This window comes from Callithrix jacchus, chromosome 5 (genome assembly GCF_049354715.1).
Source record: "Callithrix jacchus isolate 240 chromosome 5, calJac240_pri, whole genome shotgun sequence".
Taxonomy (NCBI): domain Eukaryota; kingdom Metazoa; phylum Chordata; class Mammalia; order Primates; family Cebidae; genus Callithrix; species Callithrix jacchus.
The window spans coordinates 79,333,493-79,357,291 of record NC_133506.1 but is presented as its reverse complement, the minus strand read 5'-3'; the positions used below and the strand labels follow the sequence as shown (position 1 = coordinate 79,357,291).

Below are 23,799 nucleotides of genomic sequence, written 5' to 3'. Positions count from 1 at the left end.
GAACAACACAGGCTAGAACTGTGCAGCTCCACTTATACACAGCCTTTTTCCAAAAAAGTTACACCAAAAGTTACACCAAACAGCCGGGCATGGTGGATCACGTCTGTAATCCCAGCACTTTAGGAGGCTGAGGCAGGCAGATCATGAGGTCAAGAGATCGAGACCATCCTGGCCAACATGGCAAAACCCCATCTCTACTAAAAGTATAAAAATTAGCCAGGCATGGTGGTGAGCACCTGTAATCCCCACTACTTGGGAGACTGAGGCTGGAGAATCACTTAAACCGAGGAGACAGAGGTTGCAGTGAGCGGAGATCGCGCCATTGCACTCCAGCCTGGGCAACAAGCAAAACTCCATCTCAAAACAAAAAAGTTACACCTGCCTGCCTGTCCTGCCTCCTCTTCCACCTCCCCACCTCTTCTGCCTCTGCCACTCCTGAGACTGCAAGACCAACCCATCCTCTTCCTTCTCCTTCTCAGTCTACTCAACATGAAGACAAGAAGGAAGACCATTATGATGATCCACTTCCACTTGGTGAATGGTAAATATATTTTCTCTTTCTTATGATCTTCTCAGTAACATTGTCTCTCCTCTAGATTACTTTATTGTACAAATACAGTATATAATACATATAATATATAAAATATGGGCTAGCTGATTAACACTTCCAGTCAACCAGAGGATACTGGTAGTTAAATTTTGGGGGAATCAAAAGTTACACCTGGATTTTGGACTGCACAGGGGGTTGGTCTCCCTAATTCCTGCCTTGTTCAAGGATCAACTGTATATGATACAAGTGAAGAACAGCCAAGTGAAAGAGATACGTAGACAGGGAAAGATCTGGGTGCAGTGGAGGGGGATTGCTCATGGGATTCCAGGTACATCACCCTCCTAGCACATCAATGTACTCTCGCCAACTGGAAAGCCCCACTGAGCTTCAGTGTCCAGAGAGCTCAGCCCATATGCATGATTGATTAAGTCACTGATCACAGGACTGAGCTCGATTTCCATTTCTCCCCTCCCCAGAAGTTGGGGTGGCTCAAAGTCCTAACCCATTAGTCACACGGTTGTTCTTTCTGGTGACCAGTCCTCATCCTCAAGCTTTCTATCCCCCCATTATGAGTCATCTCATTCTCCTAATAAAGACACTCCTACCACTGAAGCTATCCCAGAGATGTTTGAAGCTTTGTGCCAGAAACAGGAAACCAAGACAAGATATTTCTTATCACAATAAAGCATGGAAGAGATTCTCCCCTAGATTCTTCAGAGAGAGCACAGCCTTGCTGACACCTTGATTTCAAATTTCTATCCTGCAGAACTGTGCAACATTAAACTTCTGTTAAGTAACCCAGTTTGTGGTGATTTGTATGGCAGTTCTGGGAAACTAACATAGTGGGTCAAACAAGGATTTCCCTTATGGGTAACACTCTAAGCTAAAAGGGAGCTACCAGTATTTTCCCTTTACTTCCACAACACCTAGTATTTTCTAATGCCCCCACAGGCCATTCTTCAGCCCTCCTCTCTGCTCAGCACTGCCCTGATTCAAATACACCCACCTGTTGATGATTGCTCCCTACCATCCCCTAGATCTCCCTCCCAAGCTCCAGCCGCTTACCTCACCTGCCTTTTTGGGCTTCTCCCCTTGCATTTCTCACAGGCTTCTTCTCAGTGACTGGCACAAGCACCCTTTGCCAAAGCACCAACCCCAGCAGCAGTTTTATCTCCTGCTGCTCCCTGAAGTTCCACCATGGCCTTTATCTCTGAGATGAGACCCTTCCATGGTTCCTTTCTTCAGAGCCACAAATGGTCACCTGGATCAGATTATTTCACTTTTACCATTATCTCACTTTGACTGCCTAACTAGTCTCCTGGTTGATAGTATCACATCCTACCTAGTCACTTTGGCACCAGTCTTCTCCCATGATATGGTTTGGCTGTGTCCCCACCCAAATCTGATCTTAAATTGTAGCTCCCATAATTCCCATGTGTCATGGGAGAAACTCAATGGGAGGTAATTGAATCATGCATGGGAGGGGTCTTTCCCATGCTGTTCTTGTGATCGTGAATAAGTCTCGTGAATGAGATCGTGAATGAGATCTGATGGTTTTATAAAGGGGATTTCCCCTGCACATGCTTCCTTGCCTGCTGTCATGTAAGCCACACCTTTGCTTCTCCTTTACCTTCCGTCATGATTATGAGGCCTCCCCAGCCATGTGGAAGTGTGAGTCATTGAAACCTCTTTCCTTTGGATATGTTTTTATTAGCAGCATGAGAACAGATTAATATAGTAAATTGGTACCAGGAGTGGGGTGCTGTTGTAAAGATACCTGAAAATGTGGAAGTGACTTTGGAACTGGGTAAAAAGCAGAGCTGGAACAGTCTGGAGGGCTCAGAAGAGGACAGGAAGATGTGGGAAAGTTTGGAACTTCCTAGAGACTTGTTGAATGGCTTTGACCATATGCTGTCCATCTCAGATGGAGATGCAGAACTTGTTGAGAACTGGAATAAAGGTGACTCATATTTTATGTTTTAGCAAAGAGACTCACAGCATTTTGCCCCTGCCCTAGAGATTTGTGAAACTCTGAACTTGAGGAGATGATTTGGTGCAACTGGCAGAATAAATTTCTAAGCAGCAAAGCAAGAGGTAACTTGGGTGCTCTTAAAAGCATTCAGTTTCATATATTCACAAAGACATGGTTTGGAATTGAAACTTATGTTTAAAAAGGAAGCAGATCATAAAGTTTCAAAAATTTGCAGTCTGATGATGCACTAGAAAAGAAAAACACATTTTCTGAGAAGAAATTCAAGCCGGCTGCAGAAATTAGCATAAATAACAAGGAGCCAAATGTTAATCACCAAGACATTTGGCTTGGGGAAAATTTCTACAGCATATATCAGAGGTATTCAAGGTAGCTCCTCCCATCACAGGCATGGAGGCCTAGGAGAAAAAAAAGGTTTTGTGAGCTGGACTCAGGTTCTTACAGCTTGGTACAGTCTTGGGACTTGGTTCCCTACATCCCAGCCATGGTTAAAAGGGGCCAATGTACAGCTTGGGCTGTGGCTTCAGAGTGCAAGCCCCATTCCTCAGCAACCTCCACATGGTATTGAACCTGCAAGTGCACAGAAATCAAGAATTGAGGTTTGAAAACCTCCTCCTAGATTTCAGAGGATATATGGAAATGCCTAGATGTTCAGGCAGAAGTTTGCTGCAGTGATGGGGCCTTCATAGAGAATTTCTGCTAGGGCAGTATGGAAGGGAAATGTGGGGTTGGAACCCCCACACAAGAGTGCCCACTGGGGCACTGCCTATTGGAGCTGTGAGAAGAAAGCCACCATCCTCCAGAACCGAGAATGGTAGATCCACTGACCACTTGTACTATATGCCTGGAAAAGTTGCAGACACTCAATGCCAGCCAGTGAAAACAGCCAGAAGCAGGACTGTAACCTGCAAACCCACATGGGTGGAGCTGCCCAAAGCTGTGGGAGCCCACCTCTTGCATCAGTATGCCCTGATTGTGAGGCACAGAGTCAAAGAAAATTATTTTGGAACTTTAAGGTTTAATAACTGCCCTATTGGATTTCAGACTTACATGACACCTGTAGCCTTTTTGTCTTTGTCAATTTTTCCCATTTGGAATGGGTATATTTACCCAATGCCTATACCCCCGTTGTAACCATTGTATCTAGGAAGTAACTAACTTATTTTTTATTTTAGAGATTCATAGGTGGAAGAGACTTGCCCTGTCTCAGATGAGACTTTGGACTGTGGACTTTTGAGTTAATGCTAAAATGAGTTAAGACTTTGCCGGGCTGTTGGGAAGGCGTGGTTGGTTTTACGTGAGGATGTGAGATTTGGGAGGGGCCAGGGGTAGAATAATATGGCTTGTCTGTGTCCACACTCAAATCTCATCTTGAATTATAGCTCCCATAATTCCCACATGTTGTGGGAGGGTCCTGGTGGGAAGTAATTGAATTATGCAGATGGGTCTTTCCCATGCTGTGCTTGTGACAGTAAAAAAGTCTCATGAGATAATGGTTTTATAAAGGATAGTTTCCCTGCACAAACTCTCTTGCCTGCCATCATGTAAGACATGTCTTTGCTTCTCCTTTGCCTTCTGCCATGATTGTGAGGCCTCCCCAGCCATGCGGGACTGTGAGTTAATTAAACCTCTTTCCTTTATAAATTACCCAGTCTCAGGTATGTGTTTATTAACAGTGTGAGAACAGACTAATACATCCCCTACATCTGGTTCTCCCCTCTGTTGAGTAATCGCCCTAAAACCCAAGTCTGACCTTGCTATTCCCATTTAAAATAATAACAATGGCCAATCACAGTCACTGAGGACTTACTCTGTCCCAGGAACTATTCCTCAGCCCTCCTCTCTGCTCAGCACTGCTCTGATTCCATGCTTCAACTCCAGTTTATGTGTATTCATGCATACAAACGTCAATAAAATTAATTAGGAGGCTATTAGGCTGAGACAACGTGGCTCCCATGCCTTGGGTTCCTATGTAAGCAAACTGAAACTCAACCCAGTTATAAACTGCACAATGAAACTTAAGCTTAACCAATCTGAAACCATCAACTAACCTCTAACTTTACCAAGCAAGAAACATCAACTAACCTCCAACTTTACCAAGCAAGAAACAGAAACTTACCTCTAACTAACTTACCTCTAACCAGACTTTCCACTTCAAACAAGTATTTTTTGTTTTGCTTCCATGACACCTTGTAAGTTTCCCCCTTACCCACCTCAATAAACCCCTGAACCACTGGTGGTCTGGTGCTACCCAATTCATGAAACCCTAAATGCTCAAATAAAGTCATGAAAATTTAAATGTGCCTGAGTTTATCTTTGAACATAAGATAGAATTATTGTTAACTGCACTTTACAGATAAGAAAATTGAGGCTGACAAAACCATATAGGCTTTTACAAAGAGGAGCTCCCCGCACATACTCTCTTGCCTGCTGCCATGTAAGATGTGCCTCTGCTTCTCCTTTGCCTTCTGCCATGATTGTGAGGCCTCCCCAACCATGTGAAACTGTGAGTCAATTAAACCTCTTTGTCTTGTGTATGGTTTTATAACTAGTAAGTGATAGAGCAAAATATGCGTCTATGGGAGTCTGACATCAGAATCCATATTCATAACCAAAAACTATGGAGAGAGGTCAAATGGCCACTCAGTAATTTACCATTGGTTCTCATATGGAATCCAAATCTGCATAATCATGTCTTATAAGTAGGGTGACCATACAATTTGCCCAGGTTTTCACCTGCTGTCTCCAGCATTATTACACAATCACTCTCCGAAATGGTCACAGTTTGTATAATACATGAGATGGTCATCCTCTTTGCAAGCCTCACCCCAACTCCCAGTGATATTCCAAACATAAATAACTTATTTTACTTTTTTGAAAGAGCCACACTCTATATCCCTTGGCAATCACACCTGCCATTCCCACTTTCCTTAGCCTGCTAACACACTTCTTCCTTCAGGTCTCAGTTCTAGAACTTTCTTCCAACCCCCTACTATAGCCAAACTCAATTATATTCATCATGCCATGAATACCTCATCTACCACCAAAGATATCACCTCTATTTTAATGGCTTATTTAATTGCTTTCTAACCACCCTCATAATTCTATCAGAGGACTCAGAACATAGAAGATAGAGTGGACACCAGATTCCCCTACAGGAATGAAGGACTTATTCCCCCAATGCTAGGTAGAAACACTGTCAGATGACCACCCTTGGCCATCTGCCCTTTGCCACTGCCTCTGCTGAAGGTCACGCCACCTTTCAAGGGAAGCCTACATGCAATAACTAATCAATGAAGAGGTAAAAAGCTTCAGTTCCCTTCTTCCCAACTCAGGATAACTGTGAACTCACCCCTAACATGGAACCAGTTGAGACCTCTGTGGAGACTGTATCACAGCTCAACTCCCTCTGCCTAGTCCTGCTTCCTTTCACTCCCTACCACAGGTACTGATGCTAAGAGCACTCCCTCAAAAACATGCTGCATGTTATTTTCAGTATCCCCTTTGCAGAGACCCAAGCTGGGACAGTTCAGCAGTCCACAAATACCTGTTCAATGAAGGACATCTGTACTCAATAAGCTACCGTGTCTTACACACTCCTCTTAGCATATTCATAGGTATGGCTTGAGAATGCTTTGGAGATAAAGGCACTATACTAAGAACTATTAATAATTCTAATGCCAAAGTCAGATTCTTGTTAGATTCTTGTTATTGAAGACTATGAAGTTATGACTCTAAGCAAACAGAAACATATTTAGCAAGGAAAACCTCAATTTAGAAGCCATACAAATATCCATCTTTGACACTTTTTAGAGCAGCACATATAGTATCTTCTTCACAGGCTTCATAAAGATCTGCTGCTGCTATTTGCAAAGCGCTGTGGACAACACAGTCAGGACACAGAGATGAGGAAACCCCAATGCCTGCAAAGACACACAGCTTCTAGTTGAGTAAGGAAAACAGAACTGACAGCAACTAAAAATCAAGGCAAGAAAAAACAAGTGGTGTAAGAAAATGAGCAGAGTGCTGTGGAAGCAGAAAGAAAGAAACAATCACGGGGAGAGGCTAGGAACATGGGATGTCCGAACTGCACTCTGAGAATGAATTTGATAAACAGTTCTTAAATCTCTTCTACGTCTACATTCCAGACACCATGCTGGAGATTTATAGACTAGTACCAGAGACAGATGTGTGCAGAAGTATAACTATATTACAATACACCAAGTTTTTTTTTTTTGGAGACAGAGTCTCACTCAGTCACCCAGGCTAGACTGCAGTGGTGCAATCTCAGCTCACTGCAACCCCCGCCTCCGGGGTTCAAGCAATTCTTCTGCCTCAGCCTCCTGAGTAGATGGGACTACAGGTGCACAATGCCATGCCTGGCTAATTTTTTTTTTTTGTATTTTAGTAGAGATGGGGTTTCACCGTGTTGCCCAAGCTGGTCTCGAACCCCTGAGATCAGGCAATCCACCCTCCTCAGCCTCCCAAAGTGCTAGGATTACAGGCACAAGCAACCATGCCCGGCCCCAGTACACCAAGTTTTATACCTCAGTGTGAACCAGCAGATTCTTTCTTGAATCTGAAAGAACTGTTTTGATAAATGGAAAGGAGAGGCAACAGTTTGATCAAAGGTCAAAGTGTTGAAAGCTAACGGGGAATACCTGAACTCCACTGAAGAACAATCTCCATGACACATCCTACAAACTCTAGTTTGAAGAATGAGTATCCCATGAGAAATACTACACATGCTCAAAAGGCTGGGTTAAATCAAGTCACAGTGGATAGTGTTCACGGTTTACTTGAATGCTTTCCTCCTCCTTCCTTCACATGAGAACTCTGATTTGCTCAGGTATCCATCCCTTCACCATGAAGGTCTCCAGACTTAGGGGAGGCTACCCCTACCTCCAACTGCAGATGGGGTCTTGATGAATCTAAGCCAGTCTTCATAATCCTACTTTCCCTGCCAGTGATGGCTTCAAAGACAGAAGCATGAGTGCCATCAGCCCTCTGCAACCCCCCTCTCCAGCATGTGTTAATGGTCAGTAGGAAACATGTTAAATAAATTGGCCTAGACTAGAGCAAAGTGTTCTTATTCCATAATCAGGACCATTTGTGCTGCTCCTTTGTCTCTTCTTTGGTTTGTGAACATGGAATCAAATCACCTTAATTGCCACAAGTACCCATTAATGTATTTTGACAGTGAAAAAGGCCAAAACACAGATGAAGGCAAAGCAAAGGAAAATGAAGAGAAAGACAGCAAGTGACCTCATCACAAGGCACCCGGACTCTTCCTATCTTTGGATGCCCTATCATCGGAATAAAAGTTCCCTTATTGTTTAAGCCACTCTGAATTATGACATCTGTTATTATAACCGAAAGCAATCCAAGAGATACAAACAATCACGAGTTTTCCTAACTGCAGAACTTCTTAGAGCCTCAAATACGAATATAGATTGCAAATTTCTAAGATAAATTTATAGTATGCAGTATTTCTAACAGTGCTAGGATTCCCCCCTGCCCCACAGAACAAAACTTGAAAAAGAAGGAAAATTACATTCTTCAGTCCATGTATTCAAAGATATGGTCTGGTCTGTGTTGCAGGAAGTCACAGGGAGAAGAGATTCAGAGCAAGAATAAAAGGAAAGGAGTCCCTGCAAAAGGCAAGGCTAGAGAAGCAGATTATAATTAAGATACAGAAATTTAAAAAGCAAGAGGCCTAGATGGGAGGATCACTTAAGCCCAGGAAGTTGAGGATGCAGTGAGCTATGACCACACCACTGCATTCCAGCCTGGGCAACAGAGTGAGACACCGTCTCTAAAATAAAATTTAAATAAATTGAAAAGGAGAAACAGATAAAATATAATTCAGGGATAGATTCAGAGGAGCCAACTGGATAGGTAGGAGATTAAAATGGACTTCTTTGAGACCAGGCATGATGGCTCATGCTTGTAATTCCAGCACTTAAGGAGGCTGAGGCAGGCAGCTCACCTAAGGTCAAGAGTTCAAGACCACCCTGGCCAACATAGTGAGACTCCATCTCTACAAAAAAATACAAAAATTAGCCAGGCATGGTGGTGCATGCCTGTAGTCCCAGCTGTCTGGGAGGCTGAGGCGCAAGAATCACCTGAACCTGGGAGGCAGAGGTTACAGTGAACTGAGATTGCGCCACTGTACTCCAGCCTGGGTGACAGAGGGAGACTTCGTCCCAAAAAACAAACAAACAAACAAACAAAAATGAACTTCTTTGAATGCCGGGAAACATTCTAAATCAGTACGTAAAATCCTGGCAAATCGATCAAGGTGGGGTCTTTGATGTCACTGATTAAACAGCACGGTCAACAACTGGATATGTTAAACAGCATCATCCCTTCCCTGTCCTTGGGGCAAGACTTTCCTTTTGCACTCTGCCTCTCCCCACTGCTGTCACTGAGGACTGTCAATCAAAAGAATTCCTGTTCTCTCATTGCTTCCAAGGGAAGATCAGACTTAACCAACTAAACTGTCATATGTGAATCACCTGAGTGACCCAATGACAGAAAACAATATTGAAGCAACCCATTTGCCAGTGGCCTCTGATGAGGCTGTCCTGTTGTCCTGCAACAGGGACAGTCTGTGGTCACTCCCAGGCTGCACTGTCCAGCTCTTCTCTTTGATTTTTTAACCATCCCCACCCTTCCCAAAATTCCTTTTTGGCTAAAATTAGCTAGAGTCCATTTCTGCTGCTGCACCCAGAGAACCCTAACTGATCACGGGAGAACCAGTAGATTTCAGCTAAGTGCCATGCAGACCAAGTCTCAGAAAGTTATGTCTTTACAATTAGTAGCAGAGACCTAAAAGGCTATTAGCATATCATTTTCTAATAGGAGACTATTTTATCCTGGAAAATGAGATCTGACATCATGTTCCTTCTAGAGCATTAAAGATAAGAGAGTTCTCACATTTAAAAGCAGGAGCCAAGGCAACTTGCAACATATTTCTACTTAGACTTTTTAGGGCCCCAAAATAAAAATAAAATATCATTCTAAGAAAATTCTGACTACAGTTGACTACTTTGAGTCCTGGAAGCTTTTTTCTCTTCAATAAAATACAAAATTGATTTTAAGGAATTTGGAAGTTAAAGAAAAGCATAAGCAGCAGAAATCAAATCACTCATAATCCTACCCAGAGATAAAACTTTATGCTTAATCTTCCAGTCTTTCCTGATTTCCTTCCAGTCTTTTCTATGCATTTTTAAAAATACTATACAATCTTAACCCCGTATGCACTTAGATATCCTGTTTTCTTGTCGTAAATATGTCTCTCAGCTCTTAAACATTTTTTGAATGTCATAGAAACACAAATAGCTACAACTGTGTAAATGTACCAGGATTTACTTAATCATTACATTAATATTAGACATTTAATTTTTTATGCTTCTTTTCCTACTGTAGAGTCATTAAAGTACCATGATGAAAAAGATCAGTGTCAGAGCCAGCATTTCTGGAAGCAGACCTCAAACCACTACCCTCACCAACTATGCAACCAGCAGCAAGAAGGCACTCACCTGCTCTCAGACTTGTGTAGAAAATGGGGGAACCAGAACCTACTCTTAGAGTTGTTGGGAAGATTAAACAGGAAGGCCAGTGCCATACTGCACAAGTATCCGTCACAGGACACACTTAAATAGCATCTGTGAAAACCAAGCCAGTGTGCCCTCGCATCTGCAAAATCAACAGTGTGCACCAGATTCCCAGTGCTAAAAGCTCTGCCCACTTTTCACATTTCTTTCTTAGGCTGTACATTTTCAGGTCCTTGTTTGGTTAACGTGTTACATAGGAGACTGTAGGGGCTTTTGCAGATAAACTGTGGTCTCTTAGTATAGAGCTACAAAGAACTTTCTCTTACCTTTGCTGCTGAAATTACAATAAAAAACAAAGTGAAAGAATCTTCTATTGGCAGAAATTTCACTTTATGCTCCTTGTGGTTATGAGTAGATACAAGATACTCAATTATCTTATATGAATGTGACATTTTTATTTTTATTCAAGTCAGGAGCAGTTAATTAGCATTTCTAAAACCACCTAAACTGAAGTAACTGAGGGACTCTGAGGCAGCAGAAATAACAAGATTAGGGAGACAGGAGCACGAAAGGCATTTTTCTATGATTGACCTATTCAGGCCCTGATTCAAATCTGGTTCTGCCCCTTTTAGCCTCTATTTCCCCATCTGTGAAATGGGGCTGTAAATAGCACCCAATACAGAGATGTTGCAATGAGTGAATTAAAATAATGCTTATAAATTACATAGCCCAGTTCTTGGCAACAGACGACACAGATGTGGCCTCTGGGGCTCTATTCCTTTGGGCCGGTATTAGGACTGGCCTCTACTTTGAGAGTAGAAGGGGCAGATGTCATTTCCAGAAGAAATATTTAGAGCCAGGAAATAAATATAACTTATCACATCCTAATTTACTGCCTCTGCCATCACTGAGCCATATGTGGAACTAAGCCCACAGCAGCCTGGGTCTCAGAAGAGCTGCCTCCAACCCCACACTGGCCAGTGCTGTAGGCAGCTGAGATTTGGGAGCTTTTGTTACAGCAACTTAACCTAGACTTAAATTGAGTGATATAATAACCATTAGGCACAATGGACATTCAGTGAGTGAAGCCATTACAATTACTGATACCTCAAGCCACTGTCTTCAGGCATGCTCTTGGCTAAATACAGAAAAACTGGGTTTGATTTGGGAAAAGAAGACAAACGGGTAACAATTTCCAGGTGTAATTTTCAAGAAATAAGGAATGTAAATGTAACAAAATAAATGCTTCATGTCAAGGACACTTTCAGCACAGCAAGGAATAGTGGTAATAACTATCCTTTATTGAGTGATTATTACAACCAGGGGCTATTCCAAGGATATTATATTTAATCTCTTACTCAACCTCGACAATAATCCCATACAGTAGGTGCCACTCTAGCACAGTAGGATAATTTCTGTTCTCTTCATTATTCCTCTCCCCATTGCAGAAAGGGCTTAAACTAAAAAATTAGTTCTGTTGGGCCAGGCACAGTGGCTCACGCCCATAATCCCAGCACTTTGGGAGGCCAAGGCAGGTGGATCACCTGAGGTCAGGAGTTCAAGACCAGCCTGGCCAACACGGTGAAACCTTGTTGCTACTAAAAATACAAAAATTAGCTGGGCATGGTGGTGCACACCTGTAATCCCAGCTACTTGGGACGCTGAGGCAGGAGAACAGCTCAAACACAGGAGGTAGAGGTTGCAGTGAGCTGAGATCATGCCATTGCACTCCAGCCTAGGCAACAAGAGTGAGACTTCAACTCAAAAAATAATAATAATAATAATTTTGTCATGAGAATATTAGCAGAAGTTTGCTGTCCTCAAGGTGCTCCCCTCTGAAGGAGCTGACCAATTATTCTGGAGGCTGATGAGAATCTATAACTACTTTCCTGTGATGGAGACAATGAATGACCTTCTCATACCTGAACATCGGAGGGTAGAGCAGAGCAGAGAGAACTGCGGATTCAACAGACAGTCACGCACAGTGGAAGCGGTGAGAAAGAAGACTGCTGGAGATTCAACAGGGGCAAAGGTTCCCTGTCTCCAGTCACATCCAGGGGACTAATACTGGCCAATGAAAACTGAACATAAGTGACGTTTGTGAATTCCAGGCCTACCATCTAAGAGCCAGTATACCCCTTCTTTATTCTCTCTTTACCTTTACCACTGACTGAAAACCACATACTGACATATCAGAGTAGAGGGGAAAATGGATAGACTAGATTCCAGAATCACGCACGGAGGAGGAGAGCTGTTCATGGGAGTCCTCCTGACTCACATTCACATTCACATGAGCTTAGAGTAAGCATTTTCTATGTTAAGCCCCTGAAATTCTAGGGCTCATGTGTTATCAAGGCAGAGCCTACCCTATCCTTATATAACATGGAAGACTGAAGATGGGAAAAGAACAAAGTAAACCCAAGGAAATCGGGAGGAAAAAAATCTGAAAAAAAGCAGAGTTTACTAGAAAACATACACGCTGATCAAAAGCTAATGAGAAAGAAATCTAAATGAGAACAGCCCAAACCTAAGAGCTGACTGGGGTAGGGAGAGACTTCCTCTGGGGCAAAACTTTTCAAAGGGAAAAAGAAAAGTGTAAATTAGTAATGGCAATGGAAACACAATTATATACTCAAAAAGAGTCTAATTAATTTAAAAATCATAATATAATGAATGCTTTTCTAACACATATATGTTATTCAAAGTGACTCAAGAAAAGATAGACAGCATGAATAGTCCAATAACCATTCAAGAAATCTGGGAAACTGTCTAGAAAATATCCTTGGAAAGTTGTTTCCATCTTCAAAGAATAAATACCTCTCTATCTTACCATTCCATAGGAACAAAAAGAACGTCAGACAACTCATTTTACACAATTAACAAAACATGACAGACACGGGGAAAAAAATTCAAATGCTTTCATTTATGGAACGTTGAATGCCAACATCCTAAATAAAATAATAAATTAAATCAAGCAGTATAGAAAAAAAATGAACACATCCTAGTTGAGATTAAGTGCAGGAAGTCAAGGAGAGTTCAATATTTGAAAATCTATCAAGGTTCAACACCCAAAACACAAGACCCTCCTGGGTGCTGACACCTGCTGGTTCCAGGTATCAATGATGCCTGGAACATAGGAGTGCCCAATAGATATATATGGAATAAATTATTGAGTGATATTAAAATGAAAGAAAAACACACATTGTGATTATCTGCAAAGGCCATGATAAATCAAATTTAACTTCGATGTCAATGAAAATCTCCAAGCAAAATAATAAAAGTATGCAATATGCAACACAATTAAAAAACAAAATCTTACACCAATCATTATGCATTTTAATTGAGGTTAATAAAACATGAATGCCCACATATTGCCACAATATTTTAACACTGTTCTACATGTCCTAGACAATGCAAATTAGATGAGAAAATAAGCATAAATACTGGAGAGGAAAATACAAAATTATTATTTGCAAAAGGTACAACTGTCTACGTGGAAAATCCTCCAGACCTAATTTTTTTTTAAAAAAGCATTTAAAAGTAATGAGATAGTTCATGAAGGTGGCCGTTAAGATAATTACATAAAAATCAACAACTTTTCTACATCCCACTAACAAAGAGTAAGAAAAAACACATAATTGGCCAGGCACAGTGGCTCACGCCTGTAATCCCAGCACTTTGGGAGGCCGAGGCGGGTGGACCACGAGGTCAACAGATCGAGACCATCCTGGTCAACATGGTGAAACCCCGTCTCTACTAAAAATACAAAAAATTAGTTGGGCATGGTGGCGCGTGCCTGTAATCCCAGCTACTCGGGAGGCTGAGGCAGGAGAATTGCCTGAACCCAGGAAGCGGAGGTTGCGGTGAGCCGAGATCGCGCCATTGCACTCCAGCCTGGGTAACAAGAGCGAAACTCTGTCTCAAAAAAAAAAACAAACACGTAATTTAACAAAAGATTCAAATCACTGAAGCTTCAGTAACAACACTGACAAATTATCTACAAGTAAAAGCAAAATTGTATAGGAGCAAAATGGACAAAAACAACTTCGCAGGATTATAAACAGACTTAAATAAACACATCCTTTTCCCAGATGAGAATTCTCATGACACTCAATATTGTAAAAATGTCCATTTTTCTCCATCTTAATATATACTTTTTAAAAGTAATACTGACGGACAACAAACAAAAGAGCACAGTCAAGAAAACTGATCAACTTTCTTTCATAATGGAGCACTTTGGAGGTTAACTGTGGGTAAGACACAGCAAGATCCTTAGGCAAAGGCTGCTGAGCTCTAAAGACTGAGGAATGAGCCTGGTCGAAGCTGAGCTGAGGGGTCCAGCCTGACTCCACTCCCACCCAATGGATGGGGTCTCGTGATAAGGATTAAGCGACCATCACTCATCTGGATAGCTGAGCCTATCTTAAATTCCTTGCCAGAACCAACAGACAAGAAAACAAACAAGAAATCCTAAAAAAAAAAAAGATGAAAGTACACGAAATTTTTTGGTACATAATGATGATGATACTTCTATTTCAATATGGTGAGTATGAATTACACTATTCAATTTAATAGCAGGGTAATCAATTTTTTAAAAAAACCTAAGTATTATACCTAAGCCATATCATACATCAAAATAAGTGACTGACATATTAGAGATCTGAAGGTAAAATGAAATTATTATAAATAGTAATAATTTTGCATATTTATGTAATCTGTTCTGGGCAAAGTATTCCCAAACATAACATTGAAGAACAAACCACAAATCAATAGACTCAAGATCACAAAATGTTAAATTTATATATGGCAAAAAAAAAAAGGACATACCACAGAAATTTTTAAAACCTGTAGAGAGATGTGTGTGGCATACATGCTTAACATATTAAAAATTACCTTAACATCAATAAGAAAACAATTGTGAACATAACTTTAGAAAAATGGGGCAAAGACATATGCAGGCAATTTGGAAAAGGCAACTAATGTCAAGAGAACTTTAAAAATGTTCAACCTCACTAGAAATTAAAAGAGGGGGACCAGGTGCGGTGTCACACACCATAATCCCTGCACTTATGGAGGCTGAGGCTGGAGGATCGCTTGAGTACAGGAGTTCAAGGAGGCAGTGAAAGTGAAAGTAGTGTGTGAGTATGTGTGTGTGTGTGTATAATATACAGTCACAGCCTTAAAAATTCATATATTCTTTGACACAGCAATTACACTTCTAAAACTTCATCCTAAGAAACTAAATTCATTAGAACTATTCACTAAGTGAGTAGCAAAAGAAAATGAGTTAACTATAGTGGAATATTGTATAGCCTTGACAAATTATGCTGGGGATAAATAGTTATTGACATGGGATCATATTCAAGATGTAATATGAAGAAAAAAAACAGGTTACAAAACAGTACACAGAGTATAGTCTCTATTCTTTTTAAAGAATATATATATATATATCTAACAAAAACTGAAAGACTATATCCAAAATATTAACTATGGCCTCTGGGTAATGAGATTATAGGTGATTTTGTTTTCCTTTTTGCCCATCCATAAGTTTATGATTTTTTCTACTATAAACAAATATTACTTCTATAACCAAAATGAAGGTTAAAAAAAGTAAATTGAATTCTGTGGGAAAATAAACATTTATTCTAAAAATAAGCTCTAAAGTTGGAAAATGAAAGCAAAACATCTGCTTCCTGGACAGAAAGAAGAGTTTGAAATTGCTAGACAGCCACAAGCTTCCCGAAGGCGGTGGAGTTCCAGGTGCCAGCTCAATTGGATGCCCCGCACCCAAGGGAAAAGCCCTGACTCTCTGACTCCTCCCTCAACCTCCTGTCTGAGCCACAACTACATCCACGCAAAGCTGAAGCATAATTTTATTATTTTCTGTCTTTATCAAATAGCATTTGAAATAATCTGCTCTTATTAATAAAAGGGATACTTACTAATCCCCTCTAAAAGGAATGAGACCATAAATTACCAGTATATTCATATGGCTACTGATTCACTTTCTCCAGAGGTAAAAAAAACGGTCCTTATTGCCCGTCATTAAAAAAAAAAAATCACTGATAAATTTCTTTGATGGAGACAAAATGGGAAGGAAAATGATTAATTGCTATTTAAAAGAATGGCTTCCTCACAATGACTTGCAGGTCTGGGATAAAAGAATTCTACAGGAAATCCAGGCAGCTTCAGGCTGACTGCTGAGAACAGCTCAGCAGAAGGTGAAACCCAGCAGACCCACAAAGTAAGGATCTTAGAAGATAAGAGCAAAGAATATTCTCCCCAGATTTGCTAGCCCAGAAATCAGTGGGTCTGTTATCTCTCACAGATATACAGCACAGGCAGTAAGAGCTGGGCTTCCATAAAACTCTAATGAAGAACTTTGCACTGAGACCCATTCAACATGCACAGTGCTCCTTGGGGGACAGGTTTGGGTCTGCCCAGCCCTGCTGGGCTAACAGGAAGCCCACAGCAGGCCTGTGTTGGTCTGGCAGGTCTAATTCACAGTAAAGGACATAGAAGGGAAGGAACAAAGAAAGCAGTCCAATGCCAAATTTGGAATTGGTTCTGATTTTTCCCTAACGTCCTATCGATTGGGTCATGGCTCTTAGAAGGGCTACTACAGGGCAGGGCAGTGTCTCGGAGAAACCTTCAAGGAAAAGATCCTCACTGACTTTGGCAGCTTTGGTCCAAACAAAAATGTCTGCAGCACCAGTGCGCCTAGAGGCTGCTGTGGCCTCAGCACCCAGCTCCCAAGCTCCCCACCCCTGGCTCATGCCTGGGCCTCTACAGCTGAGTTCCAAGAGCTGCACAGCAGCAATGATACTTGCAGAGCTGTGTATCAGAAACCACGCCGGCTTTGCAGTATATGCAAAGCAGTCGAGGAATAGAAAACAGGGCTCCAGAGACAAAACTTCGTCTTCACCGCACAACTCATAGCCTCTAAAACCATACAATTCAACCCGAACCAACAGCCTTCTCCTTCCCACACCCCCACAGCTCCTTACCTACTCTCAGACACTTTATTTATTTATTTGTTTGTTTGTTTGTTTGTTTGTTTGTTTGAGACAGAGTCTCACTGTCATCCAGTCTGGAGTACAGTGGTGCCATCTCAGCTCACCGCACCTCCTCCTCCTCCCAGGTTCAAGAAATTCTCCTGCCTCAGCCTCCAGAGTAGCTGCAATTATAGGTGTGCACCACCATGCCTGGCTAATTTTTTTTGTACTTTTAGTAGGGATGGGGTTTCACCATGTTGGTCAGACTGGTCTCGAACTCCTGACCTCAGGTGATCCACCCGTCTCGGCCTCCCAAAGTGCTGGGATTACAGGTGTGAACCACTGTGCCTACCCTCTGAGATACTTTAAACATCACCCATTTTAAACAAGAGCACAAACCCCACTTGGACCATCACTGGGCAGTAGCTGTTGAAATCATTTCTAAGAATCCTTTTCTACTTAGGAGGCCAACATTATTTTTGGAAGACTGAATGGGAGTTGGAGAAAAGTGACAATGAACCATCTCAACCATTTGTTGAGCACTTCAGTGGACCAGGCCCCCTCCAAACTCATAACAGCCCTCTGAGGCTGGGGCCACTATGAACCCATTGTGCAGACTGGAAAAAAAAAATCCTTTTCACCAAATCAAGGTGCCATTACTTCTTCCATTTTCTTTCTCTTAGTGGGTTCTCCTGGGTGCCAAATCTTAGCTCAGGGCTTTGCTCCACCCAACACAAACCAAATGTCACTTCCAAGAAAAACACTCTGTGCCTTTCAGTATACTTCTCACTCCAGCAACCACTAGACTCTCTTGAAGGTAAAAAGAAAAATGATGCCATCAATCAGGCATGAACTAAATTCTCCCTTAAATCTTGCTCTACCCTTCCAATGCCCAGCAGTGCAGCTGCTCCTCTCTCCTCTGAATGCCATCACAACATTAAAGAAACATGCTAACAGGAGCTTTGCCCATTTTTTAACGACTTCGTAAGACTCCTCTATCTACAGCACATGGATCTTTTGTTCACTTACCCATTCCATTGCCAAAGAAAGGCAGAGGACCTACTACTACATAGCACAGCATTAGGGCAGTTGTCCCTGCCCCCAAAGAGTTTCAAGTCTAGTGGGGAAAGTAAATGACAAAAGATAAAAATTATAATACAAGTGAATCATTATAACCATAGCATGCTTTTAGAATGCAGGTTCCAAGCGAACGGGAACTTTCTTTGCCCTGTACTGCATGCTCCCTGAATCAGAGCAGTATCTGGCACACAGTAGGTGTCTAATAAACATACACATGCCACAGGGCATATAATTCAATAACAGTCATAACATCTGCCCAGAGATACTTGTAGCTAGTTATTTCTTAAGCATTTCCTAGTGCTGAGCACTGCTAGGTACTTTTCAGAGGTTATCTCACGTTATCAGCACTGCAGATACCACATTACTACAGTGCAATCCTGATTACTGCCATTTTGCAAAGAAGAAAATTAATGTGCAGAGAATGAAACTGAGGATTCCAGAGTCAGCAACAAACTAAACCTGCCCCAGTGGAAAGCCTGTGGTCCTAACCATGAGGGACACAGTGGCCAGGGAGTGCTTCCCAAAGGACAGACTGAAGCAAAGGGACAGAAAGAAGAAATTTCAAAGCAGAAGGAACATGTGCAGACTGGGGAAGCAGACCAGGGAGGAGCTACAACTTTCCTCAGTTAAATACAATGGATTTTATCAAATCTTTTCAAAGTTGCTGACGCCCTCAGTATGCCTTGGATGTGAGCACTTCAAGAGAAAGTACTAGTAACCCAACAGAGTATCTTTAAGTAGGGCAACTCCTACATTGTTAAAATGACTTAAAGTTTTATATTCATTCCAGAACCTGCAACTTAGGGAAGGTGAGCCGTGAGGAAGAGCAACTCTCAGGTCCAACTCTTAGTCCTCCCTCAGGAAGAGGAAAACTTCGGGAAACCACAAAGATAAAAATCAAGCGCTTTATAACTGCACACCTGAAGTCCAAATTCCAATCCTATGCGCTTCTACTGATTTAAGAAATTAACAAGCAACCACGGACGCTTTTACTCCAATACTCATAGGATCATGACTCCAAACATTCTCAATAATAGAGGAGATGCTGCTCCTCTGGCTAACCCTCACGGACCCTGGGGTAAACTGTTTTAATCTCGGCAATAAACATCGATTGAGAGTCAGTAGACTAAACGGCATTGCGCTACCTACATAGGCTTACGACAGCAATCAATATATTCTACTGGAAGCAGACAGACAAGAAAATAAAAAATAAAAGCATTTCAATCAGTGATGAGTGCTGTCCAGAAACGGCACAATGATGAGCTGGAGGTAAATAGGGGAGGAAGGGCCTCTTGAAGTCCTTGGAACCAAGACTGAAATGATGAGAAAAAGCTACTTGGAAGGAGGACATCCTCAGTCAGGCAAAAACACACACACACACACACACACAAAGAGAAAACAGTAAAAACAAAATCTTCAAAATGGAAATGAGCTCAGTGCTTTGAGGGCAAGAAAGACCACATGGCTAGAGCTCCATGAATGTGGAGAGAGTAGAAGAGATGAGAATGGGAAGAAAAAGAGTTAAGAAAAAAGGCCAACCAAGGATGGTCCTGTAGGACCCTGGCAAGATGTGAGAGGCTAAGTGCCATCAGGTATCACTGGAAGCTTTTCAGCAGCAAGATACCATGAACCAGTTTTTGCTTTAAAAGGTTTGCTCTGGATTTCATCAAAAGAGATACAGGCTGGCCCTCACCTGGTCCAGTGCACCACGCAATGGCTACCAACAGAGAAAGAGGCAGAATTCATCCATATGCCAACATCCACCAGACTCCCAACAAAGAAGAGGAAAGGACCCCTTGGTGACCAGTTGCTTGGACTTCCAAGGACGTGCTCTCAATACATAAGACCAGTTTTTCTGAAATCCAACCTCCTCTCACCATTTTTCATTCCCTCCATGGATGAGGCTGAAAAATAAGATATGATGCCACGGCACAAAAATCTCCCCCATTTAAAAACGTCGGCTTGACTGCCAGGCTAAACAACCAATACCAGGAAACACTCTCGGCATCCAACACATCAAAAGGCAGTCCACGTGAGGCTATATCTGTGGCAATACCATGCCAGAAATCTGGGCTAATCTGACTCTGCTATTCATAAATTCCCCCTCATGCTAAAGCACATGTGTTTGGGAAGGAAAAATGAATCCAAGTCAATTTTAGACATTGTTACTTGGAAACCATCTGGAGTCCCTGGAAGCATAAGAAGGCACCGCATCCCTGCCCTCAAATGCCCACTGTAACTAGGGCAGTATGCTTAGATGGAAGTTTAGATGTCCTCTATTCCCCAGGGATGTCCCCACCCCCATCCTACCAGGTGCCAGTGCAGGCTCCACTTCCCACCCAAGAAAGGTATTCAGTTTCTTGGTAAACCTAGTGGAGAGCCCTCGATGTGTTGAGCTTGCATTTGAACCGCACCCAAGGCCGGATTCTTTGCTTCTGATTCCTTTAGAGCTGCACACCTGAATTCCTTTGCCACAGCAGCAACGGAAATCCCTCCCCAGGAGCAAAGGTTCCAGGAAAAATTCCCTCTACCTAACGATCCTGTGTTCAAAGAATGTCTAGTCTTGGGAGAGAACCACCAGGATTTTTATGTAACCTTAATAGATGTTGGCACCCCGCAAAGCCGCTCCTGGAGTCCAGCTGTAGCCCATTTTCACCGTGATGTCAGCAGGCGGGGTCCTGCGGTTTCCCCAGACCTGACTCTTCTGACTGTGGGGCCTCTGTCCCCTTCCCCTACCTGGCTGCGATTCTCGGCTTATCTCATCTTCCCGAGGACTTGGGCCTCCTTTTTGCAGCCTCCCTCCCTCCACTGAAATCAGTTTTAACACCAAGCAGACAGCAACGCCATTCCACCAGTACCTTCCTTCCTCTCCCACCACTCATCCTTTCCCCGCACCAAACGCCTCAGGAAACCCGGCCGGGAAAGTGATCCAGAGCCTCGTACAGTCATACTCCCTGAAAACGATCGCGGCGGGAGGGGCAGGCCGACCAGGCCCAGCACTTTCCCTGGACCCGGGAGCAGCCCTGAACTCGGCGCAGGGGAAGGGAGGGAAGAGATCTCCGGAGACCTACTGCGGTTCGGCTGCCTCCAGCACAATCAGAGCAAACACCTGTTTCCAGGAGGATACCCAGCCACAGGGAGCAGGGAGTCCGGGGAAAAACAGGGAGGACGAAGAGAAGGGGCAGCCGGGGACGCAGGTAAAGGATGCGTCACACTTGGCGCTTGGCAACCGGAGCCCGGAGCAGAAGGCGGCGGGAGACGAGGGCTCCGGGGTCTGGGAAGTTCAGAGAGGAGGGGGTCGCGCCCGCCAGCGGAGCCTGCGGGGAGCTGGCGCAGGGAAAGGACGGCGGGGAGGGAAGGAAGGAGAACAGGAGGCCGAGCGGGCTCCATCACCTGCGCGCCCCGGCGGATGCAGCCTCGCGGGCGCACACCGGCCCCGGTGCCCGCGGGTGACCTACCTGCCCACCGTCTGGTTGGCCAGCTGGCGCATGCGATTGAACTGCTTCTTCATCGTGGCCCGGCTGCCGCGCTAGCCCGGGAGCTGGGGAAGGACGGAGCAGCCCGGAGCTCGCCGCAGGGTTACATGGCTCCCGCGCGGAGCCTCCCGGGCGGCGGCGGCTGCACTGCGGGGCCTCCGGGAGCCGTCTGGCCCGCGCGCAGCTCCCTCCCGAGGGCACCGCCGCCTACTCCTCCTCCCGCCGCGCCGCCTCCTGCCGCATACCCCTCGCGCACGCCGCGCAACGCCCGGGGCAGAGCAATGCCCGGGGCCGCCCTCGGCGCCGGCCCGCTCCGCCCGGGCTGCCTGCCCCCAGTCCCAGTCCAGCGCGGGGACCCGGGAGTCTCCGCAGGCTGGCTGGCCGGCTGGCCGGGCGGTCCCCGTGCGCCTGTGCGGAGAGCGCCGTGCATGCCGGGACTTGTAGTTTCGCGCCCCCGAGCCCACCTTTTCCTCTGTCCAAAGTTTGCAAGGACAGTGGAGAGCGGAGGTGGGAGAAGACTGCGTCGCCAGCAGCTCTGCACTTTAGCATTCGAGTAAGGGAAACGTTTTCCTGTTTTAAAAATGGCAAAGTGGGACCAAGAATACAACAGCAAATAAAGAAAGTGAGCATCTGTCTCTCATTGTATTTTTAGTGAATGTGAGGCATCAGTGTTCTGAATTCACAGAAGGGAGATTTATGCTAGCAGATACATGCCTGATAAAACTGTATAAGGTCACCTGATTAATGGTGAGGTTCAGGGTTAAGCTTGAAACACAGGAACTGACAACAGATTTTGAACCAGGCACAGCTTGCCTCCCAGAAGTCTGATTCTTTATTTTTACCAAACCCAATAGGTAACCAGAGCCAATACAGATAGTGACATTGTGTTTACTGACCCAACCTGTCTGTGACAGCTTTTTAAATGGCTTAGATGCCGGTCTCATATCTAGTTCCATTTCCCTTTCACTATCAGGAAACCAAGGGGCAACAGCTGTAGCAGCCCACCCACCCCACCCTCCCATCCCAGTGTCCTGGGCCACAGTATCCCATTGGCATCAGCTGGCTCCTTGAAAGGGGTTGTGGCTTCTTCAGTCTCTATCCTTAGAACAAGATAGGTGATTGTATCAATATCGAGGTTTTATCATTATATATCAAGTAAGAGCAGTATTATTGGATGCTAGGCACTTTGGATTAAACAGATAGGAGTTCCTGTGTCATAATTCCACATACCTGTTACATAACCTTGGGAAAATACCTCTCCAAGCCTCTCTCTCCTCATCCCTAATAGAGAAATGTGCCGCCTGATCGCAAGTAAGAGAACTATTTGTTAAACTACCAATAATCAAGTTACATATAAATTTTCATATAGTACATTGCCATATTCATTTACTACAAAATGATTATACTTAGCAAAATAGGGAAAAATCCTATGCACACAACAGAAATGCTAATCTTTTAAAGGAAGGATCTTCTTTGAAATGGGATATTTTGCATATGTCGATTATAGTTGCAAGATGTCCTAAATATGGCTCTAAGTATCTTGCTGGCCAGCTGAACAAAAAATGGTTTGAGGCATGTCTTGGCTGAATGAACATGAAATCTTTAATTAATTGTGAATTTAGCCTCTGCTTATTAGGTCAGACAGCTCTAGCCAGTGAATAAACAAAGGCATTATTTGCTTTTAACTAACTGTGTACCTATAATGTCAATATGATGTCTATATTAAGTGAAATTATTTCCATTGTGAGATTTTTTAAAAAAGCAAAGTACAACATGCTTTTTATGTATTTAAATGATAGTAAGACATGAAGGTCACTGTATGACTTTTAGCAACACTATCTCTGGTAACTTCTAGAACTTCACTGTTGAATATAGTAGCCCCTAGCCATAAGTGGTTGTTGAAATTTAAATTAATTAAAATTCAAAATTTAGTTCCTCAGTCACCCAAGTCACATTCAAAGTGCTTAAGAGCCACGTGTGGCTTAAGGCTACTGTATTGGACAGCCCACAGATAGAGAACATTCCTATCCTCTCAGTTTTACTGGTCAGCACTAGTCTTCAAGAACTATCTGGTAGGAAACTCCAGTATCATGCCAGTTCCTGCCTTCAATCCCAAGGTGTTTTCATTCCAAAGGGAAATCCCTGCTTC

The 23,799-nt window shown here is 43.3% G+C and overlaps 1 protein-coding gene across 13 annotated transcripts in view; it reads right to left on the bottom strand.

The window, feature by feature from the left end:
- The window catches only part of ARHGAP44 (Rho GTPase activating protein 44), a 203,310-nt gene extending 181,246 nt beyond the window's left edge, over positions 1-22,064 (bottom strand). For 7 of the 13 annotated variants that reach the window (XM_078373068.1, XM_002747896.6, XM_078373069.1 and 4 more), the window contains exon 1: positions 21,633-22,064. In XM_078373068.1, the coding sequence (XP_078229194.1) occupies positions 21,633-21,685 (53 nt within the window). In that variant the 5' untranslated portion in view covers positions 21,686-22,064. Of the gene's footprint in view, positions 1-21,245; positions 21,336-21,632 lie in introns of those variants that run through there. The other 6 variants (XM_054255875.2, XM_078373067.1, XM_078373065.1 and 3 more) reach the window with 3 other exon arrangements.
- Positions 22,065-23,799: the final 1,735 nt, after the last annotated feature.